Genomic DNA, 22,105 nt, shown 5'->3' on the forward strand with positions numbered 1-22,105 from the left:
TTCCTCTTTTTAGGAACGTCTCAGAAGTTCATACCTTAATTTCCTTTATGCCTTATGGGGCAGAAATTAGTTCGCTGGCCAAACTTAAGTGCAAGGGAATTGGGGAATATGGATTTTTTTTTTTTTGACAGGGATGTATCCAATGAGAAATTGAGATTGTTTTGTTTTGTTTTGTTTTGTTTTTTAAATGTTTTATTTATTTCTGAGAGAGAGACAGTATGAGCAGGGGAGGGTCAGAGAAAGAGGGAGACACAGAATCTAAAGCAGGCTCCAGGCTCTGAGCTGTCAGCACAGAGCCCGATGTGGGACTTGAACCCATGAACCATGAGATCATGACCTGAGCCGAAGTCGGACACCCAACTGACTGAGCCACCCAGTTGCCCCTGCTTTGTTTTCAAATTAGGATTATGTTTTAAGTAGAAAGGGCAAAACGATTTACTCTAACAATGTATCCTGTTCATCAGTGTCACTTCTCTCCATTTGAGGACTACTGACCTTCCACTTTGTTTTAAAAATTTCTAACATCTCTCCTATGAATAAGAAAACTTTTAGATATAAAAATAGGATTAAAGGGGCGCCTGGGTGGCTTAGTCGGTTAAGCGTCCGACTTTCGCTTAGGTCATGATCTCGCGGTTCATGGGTTCGAGCCCCGCATCGGGCTCTGTGCTGACTGCCAGCTCAGAGCCTGGAGCCTGTTTCAGAGTCTGTGACTCCCTCTCTCTCTGACCCTCCCCTGCTCACGCTGTCTCTCTCTCTGCTAGAAATAAATAAAACATTAAAAAAAAATAGGATTAAAAAGAGGAAACATGTTTATGAGTGTCCATAGTGTTTCAGTCCCTCTCAAATATCTTAGTTTGAGCTTTTATAGCACAATACCATAAACCAGATGGCTTATAAACAAAAGAAATGTATTTCTCACAGCTCTGGGTGTGGTAGTCCAAAATCAGGGTACCACCTTGGTCAAATTCTGATGAGGGGCTTCTTCTCGATTTCAGATGGCAATCTGCTTACATCTTCACATGGCAGACAGAGAGCAAGAGAGCCCTCCGGCTTCTCACAAGGGCATTAATCTTGTCCATGAGAGCCCCCACCTCATGACCTAGTCATCTCCCAAAGGCACAGCTTCTTAATACCATCACATTGGGGATTAGGATTTAACATATGAATTTTGGGGAGACTCAAAACATTCAGTACATAGCACCAGGTCTTGTTGTTTGGATTTTGCTTTATCTCTTTGGACAGCAAAAGTACTGATGAGCCAGAGCCTTGACGCTTCGGGAAATGGCTGCTAGAAGCAATTATTGAACAAGTTATACTTTTGAATCTTCTCCAAGTTCACGTGAAATCAGAGTGGGCCTCAGCCATCACTTGGCAGCAAAAGCCCCATGTTGGTCCCTCCTGACTTGGTCTGCAGCCTTAAGCCAAATTGGGGAAGCACTTTAAATGATAGATTTATTGTGGTTGTTCAGTCATTGGCTGTTCTGACTTAAGACATGCAGATTTAAATCTCGTTTTGGGGACAGATGAATATACTGAGACATTTGAAAATAGAAGACAAAATTTTTGATAGGGTATTTATGGCATGATTGTAAATCTATTCATGTTTTAAGGTTTTCTTTTCCTTTTTCCTTGTCTTTTGTCTATGAACTTGAGTTTGTCACTGATTGATAAACTTATAAATTGGAAAGCTTTCTCCAGCCTAGTGTAGGAAATGCTGGTGGCAAATACACTTTTGATTAAGCCAATTTCTACTTATTCTTTATCATTTAAAGCCCAAATCAGGAAAAATAAATTTAAAAAAATAAAGTCTAAATCAGGAAAAAAAAATCTAAGGATTAAATATATCTTAAAAATTGCAAAAAAATTAATAAATACATCTACTCTGTAAATCACACAATCACACAATGAACAATTATCATCTACCTGGTTTGTAAGTTTTTATATCAGCACAATAACAGCTTTGAAATTAATGCATTAGGCGTAGTAATACAGGTCTAAGTTACTGAGACACCTAAATTACAGAATCGCTTTGAAGAAATCAGTGTTATTGTTTTGAGGTCGAGAGAGCATTTCAAACTAAGGTAATAAAGGAATTACTTCCCAGCAGAGGACTAGAAAAGCTGCTCTAAATAGATTACAAGAGCTTATAATGCAAATAGTGATTCCTGAGGTCTTAATATCAAGTGCTCATTCAGTCATTGGAAAATATTTTGAGTACCTACTCTGCACTAGGCACTAGATATTTAATTTTTATCAGAGAAGTCCATCCTCTTGTTTGTAGCTTTTCTGGGTATACAGACAAGTGCAATGCAACTCAATTAGTAAAGTACAGTATGTTCAGTGATTACCAGAGAAGGCTCCATCTTCAACTTAGGGATCCAAGCAGACTTTCTGGAGAATGTAATATGTACAGCAAGACTTGAATGATGACTAGAGTTCATTGAAGAAGAATGCTTCAGGCAGAAGAAGAGCACATGCAAAGGTACTGAGGCAAAGGGCAGCGTAACCACTTGAGTGGCTTCAGTTTACTTCACGTGTGAAGTGTCTGGCACGGCGGAATGCAGACAGAGTAGGGCTGTCGAGGTGAGCAGGAATCTTACAGGGAATGACCTGGTAAGCTAAATCCAGAAGTTTGGGCTTTATTCCATAGCCAATGAGAAACAACAGAGTAGAATCAAAGTAGCAGAATTATAAGATCAAATTAAATTTTGATTATTTTCTTTAAAAAAGCACAACAGTGGCCACAGAGACCACGGACTGGAGTGGCAGAAAGACCTGAGGGAAGAACCTGCATTAGTGGCAGTTCACTAGTCTGAACATGAGTTTATAAAGAATCGATTTATTAAGTAAAAGTCAACCTAAGTCACCTGGTGTGCAGATATTCTAACCTTTGAAATTATTGGCATCAGGACAGAGCAAAGTTGTTGTTTGTTTTTTGTTTTGTTTTGTTTTGTTTTTTATTTGTATCATGCAGCACTGAGAAAAGTTATTGTGCTTCTTCCCCGTGCAGGAAACAGGTTCCCTGAATAAGCAGAAATGCCCTGCCCCTTTGAGTGTTCAGTGCTATTACATCAGATGTTGGTGTTTCAGTTTTCTTTTATTCATTAATTCATTTGCTTATACTCCACACATTTTCAACAAAGACTGGAGTGAAAATAGGATATGTTTTTTTCTCCTTTAAACAAAATAAGATTGGAAAAGACTCTAGAGAATGCGAGCAGGCATGATATTCAAGAAGAAATAGCCAGTTGGTATATTTCAAAGAATGGTTAGCTTTTCTGTATCACTTAGTGGTACTTAAAATGCATTAGCCAATTATTTTTAAAAATAGGGCTTTCGGTTGAATGCTATTACTTACAGTAGTAAATATTTTATTGCAATAGCCCCAATTCAAAAGAGAGTCAAATAATGGCCCATTACTTCTAATTAAACACATTAAAATTGTTTCAGATGTTCTAGGCAGCATTTATTATAGAAATCTAAATGCTTTTTTAAAGAAAAATAGTAAAGGTTTTTTTTTTCCAAATATAAATAGCCATTATCCACACAATGCTTTTAAAATGTATTAACCAATTCCTAGCATACATTTTACATATAGTTAGAAACTGGCTTTAAAAATGCAATAAGCATGATATGCTGTGTGCATCCATTTATATGACGTTGCTGAAGACAAGCTTTGGGGACAGAAAGCTGTGATCACTATTGCCAGAGTGGATGGAGAGGTTGACTATTAGGGCCATTGGAGAACTTTCAGGGGTGAGGGAATTATTTTAGATCATGACTGTGACAGTGGTTACATGACCATGTTGATTTGTTAAAACTCAACTGCATGCCAAAACAGGTGAATGACACTATATATAAAATTTTACTTTCATTTTTTTAAGCAGAACTTTACATGCAATTTTACACTCACCTCATCCTGAATGCAGCAAGAAAATGCTCCCAGGAGGCCACTTTTGCCTTCTGTAGAACAAGGAACAATGCCATGACAGCACGTAGAAGTGGAATCAAAACTTTGGCCAGTAACCAAAATAATTCTGTCAGAGCAAGAACCGCTTGGCATGTCTGCCACTGCCACTACTAGTCACCACAGTCTTCCTTTGTAAAGATGTGTCTAGGAACTCTGTTACTACTCAGCAAATCTGTTAGATGGCATTTCCCCTTGTCTCAAGTTCTTTAGATGAGGAATAAGGATTCTTTTGCCAAAGTTTCTGCCTCCTTGCCTTCCATATTCAACCACATGTCTTGGCTCCTCTCTCTCTTATCACAGTAGAGTCTGTATTTTTCTCTTCATACTGTTCAAAATGCTGCTCCCTTCTCTGTCTGCCTTCTGTTACCCCTGGATTTTGTTATCTTCCCCTTCATCCTCAGTCTACCCATCTAACAGCTGTTACTTCACAACTACCCTCTACGCCTGGAAGCTCAGTGCATTTTAGTGAATCTACCCTCAGGCAGACAGCTAAGAACTCAGGTAATTCTTAATCCTGTACCATTAGCTCCAAATTAATCTCTAAATGGTAAACTTAGAAGATCAAAGGAGATTTTTATTTAATATGTGTGATGTCACCACTTTCAGGACTTGGCTGTTAGTTGAATGAAGATTGACATTCCTGCTCCCTGTCTATAAGGAAGGTACTCATGTTACCCACTAATTTGTCATATCTTTATTCAGCAGTAGGGGGCTGCCCCCAGCCCTAATACCCAGATGAACACCAAACAGCAAGGGCCCTTGAAGAGCCCATACAGTCTGTTCAGAGTTTGGAAAACTTAGCCATCAGTTACACTGGCATAGACTACTTGATCAAGGTGACCATTTAATTTATTCTATAAACTGAGAAGAGAAAACGGGCACTGCTAGTAATTACCTCCAGGAGAAGACGGATAAGCTGGACTGGCCTGAAGAAACCAGACGTTGCCACCTTATCTACAAGGGAGGTATACAGAAGCCAGTGAGAAACACAGAGAAGAGATGCTGTCTCAGCCTCAGGAACCACGAGAGCAGTTCCACAGAAGGAGAAGCATCTCAAAGCAAGCAACTCTGGAGCTGTGTTCTGAAGGATCTGTAAAATCCGGCAGAGTAAAAGAGTAGAGAAGACACCATCTGAACAAAATGGCTGAAGACATCGACAGGAGGTGAAACTCGATATTCATTCTATTTGTGTCTGTGCTAAAGTGCACATATGATCAGGAAAATAAAAAAGCCTGAACCGAGTTCTTTCCCAGATGGAAAACCATCTCTCTCCCTTTGAAGGAGGTGGACATCGGAAGATCTTTTTAATTAAAGGGGAGATTGAGATAGCTAGGTAAAAATGCAACCATCAGTACAGAGTAGCCCCCTTCCTTTCCTGTCTATGTTCCCTAATCCACACCTCCATTTGTCTCATGCTTCAAGCTGTTAAGAGAAGAAGAAAGGACACATTTGCCGCTTAAGTCCCATACCCTCTGAGAAGATTAAGCTAATATTTAACAGTGAAGATAATCAAGAGAAGAATCTGCAATCCATATATTCGGTTTTGAATGAGACTCTTGGGAAGTTATCCTAATCACTTCCCCTCTGCTATACCCTGCCCTCCAACCACCAGTACATGCCCACAGAGTTTCTGCCATTAACCATGGACATCTCAGTTTCTGACTGTGTATTTGTGTCGTTATTTATATCAGTTATTTATGCCTAATGGGCATGCAGCATACTAAGTACCGTACACATTATTCACTGTGTTGGCTGAAGCTGAATCTATGTTTAATTTGCTTCTTGATTTAATTGTAACATGTGGAAAGAACAAAGCATCAGAATCGGAAAGGCGCGGGTCATATCTTGGCACTTTCACTTACCACCTAGGTGGAACTAGACAAGTTATTTGATTTCTGAGTCTTGTTCCTTTATTTGTGAAATGGGGCCAAAAACTTTTTTTTAATTTTTTAATGTTTATTTTTTGAGAGAGAGACAAAATGTGAGTCGGAGAAGGGCTGAGAGAGAGGGAGACACAGAATCTGAAGCAGGCTCCAGGCTGTTAGCACAGAGCCCGATGCAGGGCTTGAACTCACAGACTGAAAGATCATGACCTGAGCCAAAGTCAAATGTTTAACTGACTGAGCCACCCAGGTGCCCCTTCTCCAGAAATTCTTGCTGCAAAGTTAGCCAGTATGTTAGCTGGCATTTGTTTGGCACATACTCTTAGCAAAGGTTGAATAAAAATGCCGATCTTCCCAGACAAAGGGATGGACCAGGTTTCCTTTAGAAAGATTATTTCCAACTCTGTCCCTACTTCATTTCTCTCACATTTATCTCAGTGGACTCTAGTTGTAAAGGTAAAAATAAGGAAGTATGTGTGAAGCATCTCCTACTGTGGTTTCTATATACGTTCTTAGAGACTGGGTTAAGAAGAAATGTGAGCAAGGGCACCTGGCTGGTGCAGTTTTAAGAGAGTACAACTCTTGACCTTGGGATTTTGAGATTGTGCCCCACGCTGGGTACAAAGAACAAAAAAAGATAAAATTGTGAATAAAGAGATTTGTTTTCTACAACACTCAATTGAGTTTTCCATTATCTAAACTTCCTAAATGAAAAATTTAACCTAAATGTTATTAAAGAAATTGCTGCTTTTAAAAATCTTATCAGCTAAGTTTTACAGATGACCATGTAAGAAATCAGGTTTGATTTTTAAGAATTGTAAAAGTTGAGGTCACTTTAAAGTATTTTGTCAGTGTCATGATTTTGGTAGGGGAAAGTTGGTTAATGAATTTGCATGCGCTGGACATTGGAATCCCCTTCAAGCCAGTTCCTTGTTAGAAGTAAATAAATTAATTCGTACCCATTCTCAACATTAAGTGTTTATTACTGGGTGTAATCACCCAAACCACATTTCTTTGGTCATAGGGCATTTCTCACTCAAGCCCAAAAATCCCACACTCACTTTGCCTACAGCCAAGTCAATGTTCTTTGTCCCTGTTCTCAATGAAAATTGAAAGGAAAAAAAGCGTTAATATTGTTATAGAAATACGTATTATCATCACATACTACCTTTGCATTTTTTTCTGCTAATATGTTTAAGACAGGAAAAATCAGATGCTTTCTCTCTAAGTACAAATATTGACTCTTGAGACTATCAGGTTAGAGGACAGGGCTCCAAACCATTGCCTCTTTGTAATTTTTAAAAGAAAGGAGAAAGAAACAAAATTCTCATTTCATCCTGCCTTTTAAGCTCCTGTAACTTCCTCTGGCTGGAATCTCTTTCCTTCTCACCCTAGAAAATCCCTCCTTATCACTCAGGGTACAGCTTATTGTTACTCATAATCGGAAGCTTTCCCCCAATTCCAGTAGGCAAGATTAATTGTTCTTTCTTGTGCCTTACCCTTGTGGTTTCTTTATCCAACTGTATCATCTAACACAGCATATTCTAACTATTTGTGCAGAAGGCCATCTTACCTGGATTCTCAGAGAGCCTTTTGCTTATCTATCTTTGTAGCCTCAGACTCTGCTCCATACACGTTTGTTCATTTCAACATTCATTTATTCATCAAATATTTGTTTAACATCTACTGTTCCTATTAACTATAGCTGCATAACAAATCACTCTGAAAGTTAATGGTGAAAAGTAACAGTCACTTTGTTAGATTTCACTGCTGTATGGGTCAGAAATTGGGAAAAGGCTTGGCTAGGCTTGAGTAGGTGTTCGCTCAGGGTATCTCACATTATTGCAGTCAGGCAGTGTCTGGAACTGGAAGAGCAGAGACCTGGCTATGCACTGTGGTCTCTTTGGCAGCCCCAAGTTCCTTCCATGTGACCTCTCTATGTGGACCAGTTTGGGCTTGCTCACAACATGGTGGCTTTGGGGAGTTGAATTGCATACAAGAAGCTGATGGGTTCAGGAGTGAATATTCAAGGTAACAAGATAGAAGATGAGTCGCCTAGGGTCAGAAGACACAACACCTCACTTTTCTAGCTTTCCACTGGTTATTAGGGAATCACCAAGATAACCAGATTCACAGGGAGGGGAATTAGACTCTACTTCTTGATGAGACAGTAGCAAGATTCTAGGGGAGCATGTGGGATGCGAAATCTAATTGTGGCCACCTTTGGGAAGTGCCATCTGGTACACCTACCGAATGCCATACGTTGCCCTGGGCTTTAAGGAGATCACAGGAACAAGGCAGCCACAGTCCTTTCCTCATGGGACTTGCAGAAGGGAAATACAGAATGCAGATAAACTGAGAAGATGTCATAGAGATCCTGGAAGAGATAGGCAGAGTACACAGAAGTTAAAAAGACAATTTCTTCAGCCAAAACAAAAAACATATATAATTTCATAGAGTTTTTAAAGAAAAGGCATCATTAAATAAATAGCTTTGGGGAATATAACTAAATGGTAAGGAGCGAAGAATCATGCCAAGAATTGGGAGAAATGCCTTCTGGGAGGACACCCCAACGAGGACAAAGGCCTAGAGATGGGAATGAGATTGACAAAAGCCACTGTCACTGAAGTGTCATATGTGGATCAGGAAAGTAATAAGTCTCAGAAAGAAAATAAAATAAACAAATTAAATATGAAGTCTTAGACATTAGAGCCTTAAAGACCATGATAAAAATGTTGGATTTTACTTTAAATAGAGAAAGAAGTCATTGGAGGTCTTTTTTCTTTAATGTTTGCTTATTTTTGAGAGAGAGAGCACATGTGTGAGTGAGTGGAGGGAGCGAATGGGGAAGGGGCATAGAGAGAGTGAGAATCTCAGGCAGGCTCCCTGCTATCAGCACAGAGTCCAACGCAGGGCTTGAGCCCACAAACCCTTGAGATCCTGACCTGAGTTGAAATCAAGAGTTGGATGCTTAACCAAACGAACCACTCAGCTGCCCTGAAGTCATTGATGTTCTGGATGCAGGAATGTGACATGATCTAGTTAAAAGATAACTGGCTGACAAGTGTAGAGTGGATTAAAGAAAGAGAAGCGCAGCAAAAAATCTGGTTAGGAAGCAATTTGTAGTTGGCAGGACAAAATTTACTAGAGGCTTGATTTAGAGTAGGTGAAATGGAGAAAAAAAGAGACTGTGTATTTTGAAGATGTAATTGGATGAATTTGTACCTTAAATATAAAAAATTTCATACCAAATGATCACATTTTATGGGTAGTTGTGCATAAACTGCATGTATTCCCCCTCAACCATTAGACTGTAAGTCTTCAAAGGGTAGGGGCTAGTTCTTAGTCTTATTTTCCAAAACATTAGAGCATCATAAGTCCTCAAAAAATACTTACTGAAGTGAGTTTCATTCTTTATAGAGTCTCTTCCATTTCTTAAAAATACTATAATTTTCTTATCTAAGGTACCACAATAATTTCTTAACAAATACATAAAAATTGGTTTTTTAAATAGGTTACTTGACACTTACCACTGAAAATAAGAAAGGTTCCATATTTTAATTCTTCCTCCTTGCTGAACCCTTCACGCAACTATGGGTAGATAGATGGGTGGATGGATGGTTGATAGGTGAGGTGCCACTGCACTTCCATAAAAAAGGGATAAACATGTGTTTCAGTAGTGATGCCTCCCACATTCCAATGCAAGAAGGAGTTATTCATAATTTATGATATGTTATATAAGTTCTAATGAGTTGGTGCTCTGAGTTAAATTTCCAAATGCCTAACAAACTTAAAAACAATTCCTTTTGCATTTTAACCTGTTTCAACTTCCTGATCTTATTTGTGATATTTTTAAATTCTACCTTCATGAAGATTTCATTGCTAGAGCCATTTCTGTGAGAAGATGAAAATGTTTGACCCTTTATGAGTATGACGTCCTGAAAAACATCTATAATTGAGGTTGAATATATAAAAGTCTATGTTGGAGGAAAAAAAAAGCCTATCAGGAAAATATTATTTCCCAACCTTTTATATTCAAATACTAAAGAAGGAGGCATGTTTAACTTTACCTTTAAGATTTTATTAGGCACTTAATTTTCCAAAGTATTTATTAATTTACCTAATTGGGAACATGGTAGTATTTTAAAACTTGGTATAAATTATGTGTTTTTCTAGGTGCTTAAACTATTTACATCTCACTGTATTTATTTTTTATTATTTTTTTATTACTCAGGCCTCATTTTAATAACTTGATGTCTTCTCTCTTCTAGTTTATTTCATTTACTTAGAGCATGTCTCATTCTATTTTTTTAATATAGTTTATTATCAGGTTGGTTTCAATATAACACTTGGATCTCTTTTCAGCCCCTCCCCAGAGAAAGAGTCTGACTCTTGATTTGAGTGGAAGACATTGACATTACAACTCAGCCCCGTCCTTTCTGTTTGGTGTCTGTCTGCCTATAGAGAACACATGTATTTTGCTGTTCTCTCTACCATGTGGTTAGGGAGCTTGCTCTTACTGGGAGGGCCTGTATTTGTTCACCTGTGCTCAGGTGCTTAGGTCTATCTAATTCTGGGATAAAATATCAGGAAACCATGGTACTCACTTAAGCAATCTTCCTCAGCTTTACATGTAGTATAAGCAACAGAGCTGACATTTTGATTGTCCTTGATTTTGCTTAGGAATCTCTTTCTCACACAGGGAAGAATAGCGTCAAGTATGGCTACCCTTTGAGCCTTAATAACTATTCCCTTTGAGGCTTTCTTTTAAATACATGAGCTAGCAGAGAGTTGTTTATTTGTCTTGTTTGTTTTACTCCCCCATACATCTGAATTTTACCATTTTTGTGGTTACTTCATTGATAAGAATTTAAGTGTTTCAAAGGGATTACCTCGGCCCTATGAATTACTTAGATGAGTACTTTTATATAATAATTTCAAGTGGAAATTCCTGTAACCTTTTGTTCATCTGGCTTCATTTCATTTTAGGAGAAAAACTATTGTATCACTGTTGTAATTAAAATTTAGCTCTAGATATATTTGTCTTGATAGATATGCTTTTGGAAAGGTTTTGTAAAAGTGTTAATTATGCTCCTTTATTATTGATTCTTGTCTTATGGATACGAAACACTGTTCGTTGATATGAAAGAAGGACATTTCTCTAGGACCTTCGGTGCCTGTTCCATGTAATGTGTGTGTCCAACAAAATAACAATGCCGCATATTATTAGCCTACTGCTTGCTCAAAAATAGGATAATTAACTGTTGAATCTTCTCTGTTCTGCCTCTCTTTTCCTTGGAGATTTTCCAACCAATAAATCACTAACCTAACACTGTTGAATTTGTAAGACGAGAGCCCAAAATGGTATAGCTGAGAGAATGAAAATTTTAATATTATTTTCCTAAATAGTATGTGTCTGTTATCTTTGAACTCAAGGGGCAGAAGTTATTTCACCCAGCATTTGGGGCTTAGAGGGAGGTAGAAATGAGAACATTACACTTGGTGCTCCTTTTCACTGACACTTATTTTCTCATGCATTTCATCAACTTATACTTGCTTTTCTTAACTGTCATTATTTATCCTGTAATATATGCATTGTGAGTACTTTTCTCTTATGGCTAATTGTAAGCATCCATCTTTTCGAATATGTACTCAAAAAGTGTAGTCCAAAATAGCCTTGTTATTTTCTGTACAGCTAGTTTAATCATTAAGATCTCATGTGATTTCATCTCCACTGAGATGTGCTTCCTGAGAAAATGTAGAGTTGCAGCATGTTTGTTAAAATTCAAGTTGAATAAATTACCGTAATATTCAGAACACAGGCAAGGGTAAAACAATGTATTCAGAAATCCTGCCTTGTATGCATAATACACAACACGTTCCCCATTCTAAAACACACTGTGTTATTATGGATGATTATATGTCTTCGTAAAGGAGAGGTGAGTGTTGCCTAGATAACAGTCAACTTTCTGAACAAACAGCATTTATTAACAGTCCCATTCAATGCCATCGCTGTATTACAGAATGGGCCATTAGAGCAGCTTAGAGCAATTAAGTTTACTTATCCCAAACTAACCATAGACTGCACAAAGTTAAGTGAAATAATTAACCTCTTTTACTACAAAAGGAAAGACTAATAAAATGGGATATATAAAAGTATATTATAAAACTGATCAAGGAGTTAAAATGCCACAGTGATTTAAAGTCTGCGTTTTTCAAAGGAGACTGGAGTACCTATTTCTTAACGTTAATCTCATAAATCTTTGTTTAACTTTTTGTGCCGAGACTTAGAGTTACTCATTGTTATCTACATTTTCAGCTCTATCCATTTGCAGCAAAACATGCTCCCAGAAAGCTTAGAAAGCAATTTCATTTATACCGAAGTGGTAAAAAATTCTCACTTTGGATCTCTGTAGGGAAGCATGGGTTATTGAAGGTTTTCTTTTGAGAAACAATTATTCCATCCATTTACTGAATATTGTTTATTTTTATGTTGTGTGCAATGCCCTGTGGGCCTCTTGAACCTTACTGGAAGAACCAATTTAGGAAGAAAATATCCAATTAGCTCAAAATTTTACAATGTACAGAGTTTGCATTCTTTGAGAGTCAATATGTTTGTTGTGGAGTCCGTGTGATTCCTAAGTTGTTAGCCTTGCTTTTGAAACTGTTCCTCATCTCAGCATAGTCATGAGGATAGGTTTGTTCCCTTACAGCTCTTAAACCTCACACACTAAAGGTTGTGTAGTTCTTCCGGTATCCCTAATGGTCCTATATTTGTAGTGGAAGTTTGGCTGTTATGTTAATTCATAGCATGTGAAGATACTGCAGTTGCCTGTGTCTGTTCTTTGATACCCAAATCAAAAGGTCAAAGCTTAGGCTGAGTAGTTGTTCTGTCAACCAGAGACATTTTTTACTTTGGTTTCATACTCGCTAATCTTGGAAGTGGTCAATTGCCCAGCTTCCTGGAGCTTCCAGTTCTACCTCCACCCTCTAACTCAGAGCAAATGAGGTTGCCCCACTATTTAAATGTCTTCAAGACCTTCTGATAACATCTTCTAGCTCCGGTCTTTACATATTAACATCTGCAGCAAAGCTACACAATTTTTTTTAAATATTTTATTTATTTTTGAGAGACCGATAGAGACAGCATGAGCAGGGGAGGGTCAGAGAGAGGGAGACACAGAATCCGAAGCAGGCTCCAGGCTCTGAGCTAGTTGTCAGCACAGAGCCCGACGCAGGGCTCGAACCCACGAACCGTGAGATCATGACCTGAGCTGAAGCCGGACGCTTAACCAACTCAGCCACCCAGGCGCCTCACTGCACAATTTTTTTTTATTTTTTTTAATGTTTTATTTATTACTAGGAGAGAGAGAGAGAGATAGTGTGAGCAGGGGAGGGTCAGAGAGAGAGGGAGTCACAGAATTTGAAATAGGCTCCAGGCTCTGAGCTGTCAGCACAGAGCCTGATGCCTGGCTTGAGCCCACGAACTGTGAGATCATGACCTAAGCGAAAGTTGGACACTTAACCGACTAAGCCACCCAGGCACCCCTGCACAATTTTTTTTTTTTTTATAGCAATAGTAGGTAAAATTTAATGAGCAGTGCTATGGGTCCTATTCTCTTTGAGGGTTATGGCCAAAATGTTTTAGATAGGATTAGCAAACAGTGGGTCAGGAGCAGTGCCTTTGTTTGTACTCATTCTGAGACTTCTCAACTACTTTAGTCTCACTCTCTTTGTCTTCCTTCCTCCTTCCCTCTCTCCCCCACTTTATTTTCATCTCTCCCTCTTAACTTCTTCCTTTATAGTAAATTTGTAGTCCTCTCATCCTACAAATTTCTAAATTCTCCTCATCCTGCCTTCTATTGTCTCATCTTTCTCTTTTTTGCATATATATTTGCACAGTTGGCCCTTGAACAACTTGGGGGTTAAGGGCACCAACCCCATGCAAAATGGAAAACCCAATGTAACTTTTGATTCCCCAGAAACTTAACTAAGAGCTTGCCATTGTCTTAATAACTTTTACCAATAACTTAACACATATTTTGTGTATTATATGTATAATTTACTGTATTATTATTATTATAAAGTAAGCTATAGAAAAGAAACTATTATTAAGAAAATCATAAGGAAGAGGGGCATCTGGGTGGGTCAGTCAGTTGAGAATTTGACTCTTGATTTCAGCTCAGATCATGACCCCAGCATCATGGGATCAAGCTCTGCACTGGGTTCTGTGCCGAGTGTGGAGATTCTCAATATCTCTCTCTCCCTCCCCCTCGCCCCTGCTCTCTCTCTCTCTCTCTCTCTTTTCATCTCTCTCTCCCCCTCTGCTTCTCTGCCTTGCTCATGCTCTCACTTTCTCCAAAGTTAAAAAAAATCATGAGGAAAAGAAAATACATTTACAGTATTGTACTGTATTGAAAACAATCTGCAAGTAAGTGGATCCACACAAGTGAAACCCATGTTGTACAAGGGTAAACTGTATGCATACACATGTGCATATGTGTTTGTTTGTGTGTGTACACACATATATATGTGTATAATTATGTGCATGTGTATAATTGTTTACAGACTGTTAATTTATTTCCTTGAAATTTACAAAGTCTTCAATACCTTGCAACCTGCCTCCTCTGTGCCAAGTTCTTCTGTAGTGACTCTCTAAAGGCATACAGTCATATGTTCATTCAACACATGTTAATTTTGAACATTTACTCTGTGTCACAGAATTGGTTTGAGGCTCTAGGAGTTTAGTGGTGAGTAATTCAGACACTGTCTAGACACTCTTCCTACCTCCTGAGAGCTTATAGTCTCTGAGCTTACTAGAGGAAAAACTTAAATAAGCACACAGATACGTAGTTGGCCAGTTGTCAAATGCTATAGAAAAGACACAGGAGATCTCTCATTATTTACAGGAACACCTAATCTGACCCATGGTTCAGGAAAGTGGCCAAAATCTGAAGGTTAAGTACACATTATTCTAGACATAGGGAATGGTGTGCATGAAGATCCCAAGGCAATATGAAGCATAAGAGCATTTCAGAGAAGGTATTTGTGACTGAAGAAGAGCAAACAAGGGGTGGAATTCACAAGGCCTTCCAAAGATAGAGGTGGGATCTCAATGAGAAAATAAGTATCAGGCTGAGGATGTAATTATTCTCCTATGGGCAGTGTGATGATGCCAGAGAAGCCATCTAAGCCAGGGATGAGGGTTATAGCAGAGTTACACGATCTGATTCACATTTCTTTCATTTACTCCTATGTTTATGAAAACATTCTCCATATCCTAAGTGTTTTATTTACTTTTGCCCCACTGCAGGGGCCCGTTTTTCGATATTTATTGCACACTAAGAAAATCTTTGTTTCTGATATGCTAAGGTATAAAGTGATTTTTCTTCGATCATCTCTGACAAAAGTGATCAGCCTGCATTTCATACCCAACAAAGTGGTGAGGGTTCCATGAGGGAAATCAGATCCAGCATCTTTGTCACAGCTACCTAGGAAAGTTCTGGACATTTTTAACCTTTCTGCTTTGCTCCTCAAATTAAAATATAATGTTCTGTGTTCCCTGATTAGCTTTCTAGGACATTGTTCTCAAACCCTTTTGTTTCCAACATTCCTTGACATACTAAGACAGAAAAAAAAAAAAAAATCACCTGAGCATCAAACCTTCATGGATACTGTACCCGGAATCATGAGCAGGTCTGATCCCACCACTTTCTCACTCAAGAAAATGGAACTAGGAGTTGAATGAATGTGAATTACAGACCATCAAAGGAATGTATATTTATATGTAATATAAAAGAGATAAAAATAGATATATGTAATATAAAATAAATAATATAAAAAATATAAAATAATAAAATAAAATATGTAATATAAAATTTTGATACATAAACTCAGACTAACCACACTTTTGACACTCAACTCAAAATCTTATATCAAACAGAATAATATCCAGAAATGGAGTTGAGATCGTCCACCATAGTCACATGTCCTCAGTATCTTTCATGTCTACTGTATAGCCTAAAAGTTGGAAACAATTATTGACCACGGTTTACTATATCATGTCATGCTGACCTGGGGTTAGAAACCTTTTTAAGAACTTTAGCCTATCTTTGGATCGATATGACATTAGATACCAAAGGTATGAATCATACATGATAAAAGACATCCTAAGTGTTAAGTGTATGGCATGGATAGTAAAGATTGTAGGAATTGAACGAAAGGGAAAATAATTATGGGTAGATGAAATAGACAGTAAAGATTCATGGATCTGACTAGGGGCAGATAAACCCTTTCTGATTCTTCTTACCTCAAAGGATACTTCTTGTCAGAGGCGTTTCTGAAGCACCCTACCAAGGAACCATTCCTTATAGTTGTTACTCTTTATTATGTCACCCTGTTTGTCTCCTTCAGAGTACTTCCCAAATATCTGAACTTCTCTCACTTACTTAGTTATTTGTTGTCTAAGCTGCTCATTAGAGTTATTTCCATGAAGGTGGGGACTTTCTTTCTGGCTCACAATCTAATCCCAGAGAGTCTCATAATGCCGAGCACGTATAAGGTACTCATTTGTATTTCCTTAATTAATTAGTTAGATGCAAAAGCCGTAAGTACCTTAAGCATATGCTCAGAAACTGTAATGTAAAATGTTCATTTGTATTGCCTGGATTCTTTGTAACAGCTCACAGGTGACCATGAACATGGTATTTTGTAAAATTTGAGTTTATATTGAGTTAAATGTGACTTCCCAAGTTCATTATGTAAAGGAAAGAGAGTTTCTCCTTTCTCTTGTACTCTTTTAAAGTTAAGGGAATTAGTGTCATGTCTGTTTTCTATTTTCTCCAAACATATAAGGCTAACCCATCATGAGCAATCTACCACACCATGTATTTTTAGAAAACATTTCACACATATTTGATAAAGGCATCCCTGAAAGTTGGTTTAATGTTAGATAATGCTGTTAAGTAGTGCTGCATAAAATATATCAAGAAAAGTTCCAATTGGTTGAGCATCTTTTCTTACTCAGCCATGTATGTGTCTGTGTGTATGTGTGTGTGCATATGTGTATGTGTATAACTTTTCTTTTAATTTTCTTTATTTCCAAGAAGGCTAAGGACTCGTTTATCTAAACTTAAAAATACTAGCTTCAGGGGCACCTGGGCATCTAACTCTTTGTTTCAGCCCAGGTCATGATCTCACAGTTTAGTGGGTTTGAGCCCCACCTCAGGCTCTGACTGACAGTGCATTGCCTTCTTGGGATTCTCTGTCTCCCTCGCTCTCTACCCCTCCCCCACTTGCACTGTCTCTGTGTCTTTCAAAATAAATTAGTAAAAAAAATAAAATACTAGCTTAAGGCAATACTTCTATAAAAATTGCTATTGGGAAAAAATTACTAATATACACTGATTTGTCTAATTCGTATTTTCTTTAGAATTTCTTTTTTAAAAGATGGAGGACTTCAGATAGTCAACGTGACTAAAGCTGATGTTGGAACTTATACCTGCATAGCCGAAAACCAGTTTGGGAAAGCAAATGGCACAACACGCTTGGTTGTTACAGGTGCGTACATTTCCCAAATATCACCTTATGTAGAGATGAGCTGGATGGTATGTTATTAAGATCAAAGAAAAAAAGCAGATTGTTTATACTATGCAGTGCACTATGATGATGGAACCTGTGTTTGCACTATTATTTTTAACAGGTGAAAATAAAGAGAACAATTCTTAATGTTTCCTTACATACCATAGTGTGCACCAGGGAGCATATCAGTTATGTGCAGGTACTTAAAGAATTACAAATAGCACATGCTGATGACATCATTTTATGCTATTCTGTTATGTCAGATCTTTTGAATGTACTCTTGCACAATATTATTGATATTTTCTGGAGCTTTTGACATCTATGGAATAATCCTTGTCATCAATGAGTTACTTCGGGTTGCAGATATATGTTGTTTATTTATTTATTTGAGGAAAAAATGAGTACCTCCCATGTGTCAGATGCTTGATTTATATTGGTAAATAAACTGACAAAGATGCTGCCTTCCTGAATCTTACCTTCTATCAGAAGTAGAAAGAAAATACACAGTAGAAATAAAAACAAGTGAATTAGCCAAGGAAAAAATGCAAATGCAAGTGTATTGAAAAAATACAGAGCTGGGGCACCCGGGTGGCTTAGTCGGTTAAGCGTCCGACTTTCGCTCAGGTCATGATCTCGCGGTTCGTGGGTTCGAGCCCCGCATCGGGCTCTGTGCTGACTGCCAGCTCAGAGCCTGGAGCCTGTTTCAGTCTGTGACTCCCTCTTTCTCTGACCCTCCCCTGCTCACGCTGTCTCTCTCTCTCTCTCCTAGAAATAAATAAAAAAAAAAAAAAATTAAAAGAAAAAAAAAAGAAAAAATACAGAGTAATGTACAGGAGAGGTCAGTTGGAGCAGAAAGGTGGTAATTGGAGTAGTGATTGGAGTAGGCCCAGTGAGAAAGGGATTGAGACAGAGATTTTGTGGCGACAGAGGAGGTAACTAATAGATTCCTTGGGGACAATCGTGGAAGAACTATGTAGACCTTGTGAGGACTTCGGCTTTAATTGAAGTGAAAAGTAGAGGCTGTTGCAAATCAGCAGAGGAGTGGTTTGATGTAAAATACGTTTTTAAAGTTTTGGTCTTGCTGCTCCGATGAGAACAGACTGTGGTGAATCAAGAGTAGAAGTGCGAGAGATCTCAGAAGACGATGGTGGCAAACCAGGCAGGAGGCAAAAATGACTCAAGTGAAAGTGGCAACAGAGAAGTTGATGGGGAAGGATCAGATTCTGCAGATACTCAGCTTGTAGAGTCAACAGGAGTTGCTGACAACTTAGATGTGAGACCCAAGAGAAAGAAAGGAGACAAGGCAGGTTGCAGGGCATTTGGTGAATAACAGGAGGAGTGACCGTCAAAACAACTGAGATTGAAAAGGGTGAGTTATTGTGCAGTTTGGGGAAGAGACAGGTCAGGAGTTCAGTTTGAATGTGTTAGAGTATGAAATGTTCATCAGGCTCTGTTTGTGGAAAGCAGTCCACAGCATTCTGGCATAAACAACAATATTGGCATAAGCAAATACTTATTTTTTGTCGCAAGTCCATGGTGGGTTAGCTATGCCGTCTTCATTAAGGAATCAAGGGTCCTGGTGCCTCCATTCTCCGGCACATTGCCCATCACAGTGGAAGAAGAAAGACTGCATGTCAGATGGCCTCTTAGTTCCTCCAGGCTTCTGCCTGTCAGTGCCACACATAGCTCCATCTGACATTTTTTTAGCCAAAGCATCAGCATTGGCCATGCCTGAATTCAAAGGTGTTGTTAACTTAATCCTACTCTGTGTGTGTAAGGAAATAACGGTGAATGATAACGTCTATAACAACACCCAAGTATGTATCCCAGATAGGTAGTTGGAGATATGAATGATTTGGGGAGAAGGATCGAAGACAGAAACACACGTTTGGGAATTGTTAGCATACAGATAAGTACTTGAAAAGAAAAGACTAGATAAAATCACCAAGAAAGTGAGTGAAAACAAATTAAGAAAACCAAGGATTGAGCTTGAGGCAATCTAACAGTATGAGATGTAGGGAAAGAAGAGGGACCAGAAAGGAGTGACCAGTATGGTACTAGAAGACAAAGAGGGTTTGGTGTTCCAGAAACCAAGCAAAGACAGTGAAGTGACAGGAAGACAGTGATCAAGGGTAGCAGCTACTGCTGAAACATCATTTAAGTAACATTAAATTGGAAAATGTGCCACTGCTTTGCAACAGGGTGCTTCTTGGGAACCTGAAAAGCAAATGAGTTGCGGGAAGCCACAGCCTAACAAGAGTAGATTAAAGAGGGAATTTACTAGAGGAATTGTAAACAACATGCATAAATGATTCTTTTGAAGTCTTTTACTGCAATATGGAGTCACCAAATGAATAGCAATGGAAAAGTGGGGTCCAAAGAAGTTTAATTCAGACCAGCTGGAAGGACTGTTGTAATGCTAGGAAGAGAGAAATGGACATGTGGACATTGGGGGAAAATAGACATTTAATTAACATTTTAGCTCCATATCTCTGTTGTAGTACCTGTTCTGGATGTCTTTTGTGTGGCCTTTCCAATGGTTGAGTCTATTTAAATGTTGGTAGTAATGCATTCGTGTCATTCAAAGTCCAAAAATTCAGTGGTTTCTATTTCTACCCCTGTATTTCACAAAGCAATAAAACTACGTAAAAATTGATTTTGTAGTAGAATTATAACTCTTGTTTACAGGTGACTTTAATTTTTAAACTGCTATATTCTATAAGTTCAGATTTCCTAAGTCTTCGAACAAGAATTTGTGGATCCGATGAAATACATTACAGATCTACATAAAAATGTCTATATTAATGTTGAAGATTTTCAGTTATGTACATACACTAAATGTTAGATTAACAATCTGCTTGTGAAGATGTTTTCATCAAAATAAAAATGCTACAGTCTTACTTAAAACTTTATTGTTTCCTTAATAGAACCAACGAGAATAACTCTGGCACCATCCAACATGGATGTCTCTGTTGGCGAAAGTGTCATTTTGCCCTGCCAAGTGCAACACGATCCCTTGTTAGACATCATGTTTACCTGGTATTTCAATGGAGCCCTCACAGATTTTAAGAAAGATGGATCTCACTTTGAGAAAGTTGGTGGGGTAAGTTGTGCCACTTCCCTCCTGCTTTTTATATCACATGTGGCTGTGACACATCATTTCTAAAAAAAACAAAAAACACCTGGCATATACGTGATGCTCGAGAATGTTGGCACTGTAAGTAAATCTGCATTCCCAGTTCTGTTGTGAACTAATTTTATTTTTATAGTTACCAGAAAGTGAACAAAGTGACTTCTAGCTATGAATTATAATTTTAATTAAAGTATGTTTGTATTTATATTAGATAATTATACATATCACCATGATAATTTGGTCATTAGTACCCTATGGAAGAGAAAGTTTTCTTTTATGGGTGTTGACTGTCAACTTGCCATATATATGATGAGTTGAACCAACTCACATTTGCTAAGTGCCTCCTTTGTATCAAGCCAGGAGATTTATCCATGTTGATCCTTGAAATCACGCTGGGCATTAGCAGTAAGGATTGTCACTTCACAGATTTACAAACTAGGGATTTGAAAAGTTTCTTAACTTGCCTAGAGTCACTGAGCTAGTTAGTATGAAACCTAGATTCAAGCCTAAATCTGTATGTGCTTAAAACACAAATATTTTCTTATGTTCCACTGTGTCTTCTCATTTGTCATGGTTCTATGTGAGAAATAATTACAGATTTCATGGAAGAACTATACTTTGAGGAGAACTGTTAAGAAGTGACTCAGTGCTGGGGTGCCTGGGTGGCTCAGTTGGTTAAACATCTGACCCTTGATTTCAGCTCAGGTCATGATCTTGTGGTTCATGAGTTCAAGTCCCACATCACACTCTGCTCACATCCTGCTTGGGATTTTTCTCTTTCCTTCTCTCTCTGCCCCTCCCCTTCTCTCTCTGTCTCTCTCTGTCTCTCCCTCTCTGTCTCTGTCTCTCTCTCTCTCTCAAAAATAAATAAACTTTAAAAAATAAAAAGAAGTAACCACAGTGGTGGTGGGCCACACAAACTAAGAGCAGACCCCTCCCAGCTGGTCATATGTCTGTGAATCCAGAATCCCAAGGCCAGCTGCCCTTGGGGGCCTCTTCATGCTAACTCAGGGATAGCTTCATTCTGTTTGGCTAAGATGTCAATGATACATAGTAGAGTTCAAGTTTTGTCCTTAGAGTGAAAAGAAATGACATGATGGACAACTCAGCTGTATTCATTTGACAAAGATTTTTTTGTTAAATGTAGATATATGTCCACACAGGTATATCAACACACTAGTATCATGTGGAACTTAAAACGATAATGTTATGACTTCAGTTGTTTGCCCACCCCCCAAAAAATATGTGTTCAAGTCCTAAAGCCTAACTGTGAAATAATAAAATATATTGGTTACTGCCCCTGGTTCCTGCCACAGAGCTTCTAAAACCCTTGAAATTTCTTGGGTGGTAGGAAATTTTTTGTTCAAGTGAGGTGACTCTTGGTGGGCTCCTGAGTAGCTTGAGGATGAAGGCTGGTCACCAGAAAAACCATGATGAGAAGCTGAGAAGGTTTAGCTCTATCACTCATTCTCTGAGCCTCTGTGAAGGGAAGAGGAACTAGAGACTGATTTCAGGCCTACTGTGATGACGCTTCCACAA

General features: G+C 38.3%; 1 protein-coding gene across 1 annotated transcript in view; it reads left to right on the plus strand.

Moving 5' to 3' along the window:
• CNTN3 (contactin 3) overlaps window positions 1-22,105 on the plus strand; it is a 222,488-nt gene that overhangs the window by 138,512 nt on the left and 61,871 nt on the right. The window contains exons 10-11 of the mRNA XM_039230558.1: window positions 17,285-17,412; window positions 20,361-20,536. Coding sequence (XP_039086489.1) covers window positions 17,285-17,412; window positions 20,361-20,536 — 304 coding nt within the window. The remainder of the gene's footprint in view (window positions 1-17,284; window positions 17,413-20,360; window positions 20,537-22,105) is intronic.

The sequence above is a fragment of the Hyaena hyaena genome, unplaced genomic scaffold, assembly GCF_003009895.1.
Source record: "Hyaena hyaena isolate Hyena2069 unplaced genomic scaffold, ASM300989v1 scaffold_48, whole genome shotgun sequence".
Classification (NCBI taxonomy): domain Eukaryota; kingdom Metazoa; phylum Chordata; class Mammalia; order Carnivora; family Hyaenidae; genus Hyaena; species Hyaena hyaena.